The sequence below is a fragment of the Pholcus phalangioides genome, unplaced genomic scaffold (assembly GCF_987345545.1).
Source record: "Pholcus phalangioides strain wild (caught in Gottingen) unplaced genomic scaffold, Ppha-v1.0 ptg000010l_1, whole genome shotgun sequence".
NCBI lineage: Eukaryota > Metazoa > Arthropoda > Arachnida > Araneae > Pholcidae > Pholcus > Pholcus phalangioides.
The window spans coordinates 2388413-2393121 of record NW_028301603.1 but is presented as its reverse complement, the minus strand read 5'-3'; the positions used below and the strand labels follow the sequence as shown (position 1 = coordinate 2393121).

General features: G+C 44.6%; 1 protein-coding gene across 1 annotated transcript; it reads right to left on the bottom strand.

Annotated features, from left to right (window-relative positions):
* Positions 1-719: 719 nt before the first annotated feature.
* Positions 720-4483, bottom strand: LOC149080747 (uncharacterized). Its single transcript, XM_089237365.1, has 3 exons — positions 3883-4483; positions 2277-3684; positions 720-1419 (listed from the first exon to the last, which is right to left on the bottom strand). Exons 1-3 carry the CDS (start codon positions 4481-4483, stop codon positions 720-722), a joined length of 2709 nt encoding a protein of 902 aa, XP_089093491.1.
* Positions 4484-4709: the final 226 nt, after the last annotated feature.

The window sequence follows — 4709 nt, the reverse complement described above, 5'->3', positions numbered from 1 at the left end:
TTACTATCTTTAGATATTTGCGTGTTTATAATTTTTTAGACTTTATTTGCACTTTTGATTATTTTTATGGCAAAGTTTTCGAACTTTCTGTATTGAATCCGAATTCTCTCTCTGCTAAAGCGGGTTGACTTAATCTCATGCATGAAACCACTTGACCGTTCCTGGTATATGCGGATTTCGTGACGAGGTACCATCAAGTGCAATTGATCCACCTGACACTTTACCTTCGTTCTGTTGCTATTACAAAGTTGGATCCGGAAGTTCCGAATTCACGTAGAAAATAGATTCCCTCTTAAAGCTGGGGAATATGTTGTTACTCGTCTCGAGGATAATGGCGAGTCTTGTACGTGCTGTCCGTTACATGCTCCGTATTCCTAATGATAGGAGATACACTGTCATTTATTTCGCGACAGAAGTGCGGGAAACCCAAGTTTCATGTGCGGAGTCACCACACAGAGCCACAGCTTCGGAATAAACATTTATTTTGACGATACATAATGATTATCTGGGTTAATGAAAAAGTAAGACGCTTTCGTGTGCAGTGACTCTCTGCTGCTGTTGTTTTCCAGACGGTCGTCTCCAGTACTCGGGATCACGTGACACTCTCGAGGTCGTTGACCCGACTCTTGGGGGGTCGTCTGCGTGAGACACCACACACTCCCGTCCCAGTGATCACGAGTAATAAGAGGTGATCGCGTACTATGGAGTAGCATCAGTGATCACGAGCACTGCAGGCGATCTGGAAAGTGGACAGTACGTCCAGAACGAGTGGTTCTGAGTGGTTTCACAGCTGAATCAGCTGCGAGTCTGTCAGACGTAACTGCAGTTGGTACGTTTGGAGATACAGGTACTGGTTCCACCGTCGGATTCACGAGAAATCCCGGTTTAATCCGATCGACTGACACTGACACTGATTTTCCTTTTATGTCCACGTTGAACACTTTGTCGGTCCGGCTGATCACTCTGTATGGTCCTTCAAATGGCTGTTCCAGAGGACGTTTCACCCTATCAGTTCTCACGAAAACGTGAGAAGTAGTTTTCAAATCATGGTGAACAAATGTAGGATGTCCTCCATGCCGTTTGATTGGTCGTGGCTGGAAAGTTTGGACGTGAGTTCTCAGCATTTGTAGAAACTCGGAAGCGTCAGTTGAGTTGGAATTAGCTCGTGCTTGGAAAAATTCACCAGGTAATCGTAAAGTTTCTCCGTACAGTAGTTCTGCAGGTGTGCACCCCAAATCTTGCTTCAGAGAGCACCGAAGACCGAGTAGAACTGTGGGTAATGCTTCAGTCCATTTATGGGCTTGATCGTATTTTAACGAGAGGGCGATGCCGCTCTTCCAACATACCGTTCGCCTGTGGATGGTATCCAGTCGTCCTAACCCGTTTTGCTCCGATGAATTTGGAAAGCTCCCGGAATAGCTGCGATTCGAATTGGCGACCTTGATCAGTTGTTACTGTTAAAGGTGTGCCGTATCGAGAAATCCAGGTGGAAAGAAAAGCTTTAGCTACCGTGGTTGCTGTGATGTCGCGGATAGGTACCGCTTCTGGCCATCGTGAAAACCGGTCTATCATTTTCAGGCAATAAGAATATCCATCGGAAATGGGCAGTGGGTCAATGACATCCAAATGAATATGTTGAAATCGTTGGGAAGGTTCCACAAACGATTGTAGTGTGGATCTCGTGTGCTTGTGCACTTTGGATCTTTGGCATGGTATGCACACTTTTGTCCATTTAGCACAGTCTTTAGCTAGACATGGCCAAATGAATCGCTTTCTGACCAAATCAAATTCCTGGGTGTGAGAGTTTGTGCATATTCCAAAACACATCATATCGAAATTTTTCTGGAATATAAGGTCGAACAGCACCTGTTGATAAATCGCAGTAGAGCGCTTTAGCTGCGTCTGGAAGAAATACTTTCTTCAGTTGCAAAGCTGATTTGCTCTTTAAGAGTTCCTCTAGTTCTTTATCCCCCTCTTGTTGCTCAGCGATGGCAGTAAAATCGAGAGGTCCAGGAACTGAAATTGCTGTTACGCGTGATAAGATATCAGCGGAAATATTTTGCGATCCAGGAATATGGCAAATGTTCGTTGTGAACTGCGATATATAATCTAAATGCCTTAGCTGTCTAGGTGAGCATTTTTCACTTTTTTGTCGAAACGCATAGCACAGTGGTTTATGGTCACTGAAAAGTATAAACTCACGAGCTTCAAGCATATATCTGAAAAATTTTATGGAAGAATATGCGGCAAGAAGTTCTCGATCGTATGCGCTATACCGTGTTTCGGTGGGTGAAAGTTTACGTGAGAAAAAACCTAGCGGTTGAAGACCATTGTCCGTCACATGGTGCAGTGCACCGCCTATAGCATAGTCGGAAGCATCTACGTGTAGAGCTAATTGGGCAGACGGGGATGGATGTGCCAACAATGCGGCATCAGCGAGTAACTTTTTGCAATCTTCAAATGCTTGCAAAGTTGATGTAGACCACACAACTTTTGTTTTGTTTTTTCTTTTTTTCGTAGAACCTTTCAATAGATCATGCAGTGGCACTTGTGTCTCAGCTGCATGCGGTAGGAAATGGCGATAAAAATTTATGAGACCTAAAAATTTAGGCAATTGCTCTATTGTTTCCCGTTGCTTGAAATCGAGTACAGCTCGCACTTTGTCTGGACGAGGTGTGATACCCGATGGTTTGATCACATGTCCCAGAAATTCAAGCTCAGAAACACCAAATATGCATTTTGACACATTTAAAACTAAGCCATACCGTTGAAGACGTTGGAATATTTGTTTTAAATGAATTTTGTGTTCTTCGGCATTTTCAGAAAAGCATAGAATGTCATCAAGATATAGATAGCAGAATGGTAAACCTCGTAATACTTCATGCATGAACCGCATAAAAGTTTGAGCGGCATTTATGAGACCGAAGCTCAATCTTGTATACTCGAATAAACCCCAAGGGGTTGTGATTGCGGTTTTTGGTATATCTTCTTCGGCAATGCTAATCTGACGGTATGCCTTGAAGATGTCTAGTCTAGAAAAAATAGACTTACCATGCAATTCTTGAGAAAAGTCTTGAATATGGGGTATCGGGTAAGAATCAAATTCCGTAACAGTATTTAGACGACGATAATCACCGACAGGACGTACAGTACCATCTGCCTTGGGCACGATATGTAACGGAGAGCTCCAAGGGCTTTTGGAGGGCCAGATAATCCCTTGTTCCAAAAGGAATTCAAACTCGGTTTTCACCTGTTGTTGAATTTTTGGATTGAGACGGCGAGGCTTGGAAGCCACCGGTGGTCCTCGAGTGATGATATGGTGTCGCGTCACATGTTTCACTGTTTTACCGATCTGTGAAGGGTTGAAGACATCTGGGAATTCTTGAAATATAGCACTGTATTCAGAATCTCCAATGGTAGTGACGGAAGGTTGTGTTGTGAGCTTGATCGATCCGAGTACCCGTAATGATGTTTGCGAATCGATGAGTCGCCGGTTTCGCACATCAACGATTAGGTTGAAGTTGCTGAGAAAATCAGCTCCAAGTATTGGTGAAGTGACGTCAGCTACGAGAAATGTCCAGGAAAAAGGTTTCCGGAGACCTAAATCCAGTTTCTTGACCGTGGAACCATAAGCAAGAATCTTGCTGTTGTTAGCGGCGAACAAATGGAAACTTGGATGTAGTGCTGACGAATTTTTTTTAGGCGGGATAACAGAAACTTCACTGCCAGAGTCAACAAGGAAACAAACGGTCACCCGTAACTCTGTCAATCACGAAGAGCCTGCTGGATTTGCTGCCCGATTCCATCATACCAGCGATGATGGAAGGTCGTCGTTTTTTTTCTGGTATTTACAGGGCTGACGGCAGTGGCGGGCTTTCTCACCGAACTTGTTGTGATAGAAGCAGATATCCCGTGCTCGACTTGAACGAGATGTGAAACGCCTAGCTCGTCGCTGTTGGGAGTTACTACGATATCTCCCTCTAGAGAGTCGATTCACCGTAGCCGTTAGCTCTGCCACTTGTTTGGTGAGCGTTTCGATGGCTGATGTCGAATCGGTTCGATCTGGAATCGACTGCATTTGAGATGACGACGATGGCTGGATTCGACACACGTAATTTTGGGTAGTGACTTCAGCCACTTTGTCGGCTAGGACAGCAAGTTGATCTAATGGCTCACTGGAAACCGATAACACTGCTTGAATATTTTGCGATAAGCGTTGCGTCCACAAGGTGCGCAAGAACTCGTCAGTGACTTTGTTGCCGGAGAGTTCTTTCATCTTTCGCAGCAGTTGACTTGGCTTTTGATCACCCAGCTGTAGCTCGTTCAAAAGTTCCTTGACTTTTTGATGTTCCGTCCGGCGAACTCCTTTATGAGGCGATCCGACAAGACTTGATAGCGGTTGATTGCCGGAGGATTTAATATCAGATCCGAGACAAGCATTCTCCGTCCAAGGAAGAGACCAAGGCTGCATACTTCGTGTCATCGTTAGTGATTCCACTTAGTTGAAAAGCACTGTTGCACTGTTGAATCCATAGTTGGACATTGGATTTCCAAAACGGAGGTAATCGAAGTCCAATCCTCGAAACTTGAGCATTTTCTTCTGCCATCGGTCAGCTCCAACGGGAGAGAGAGAAAAAAAGAAGAGAAGAGAGAGAGGAGGAGGTCACACCAGAAGAGAAGAAGAGCAGATGATGATGCGTGGGTGAGAG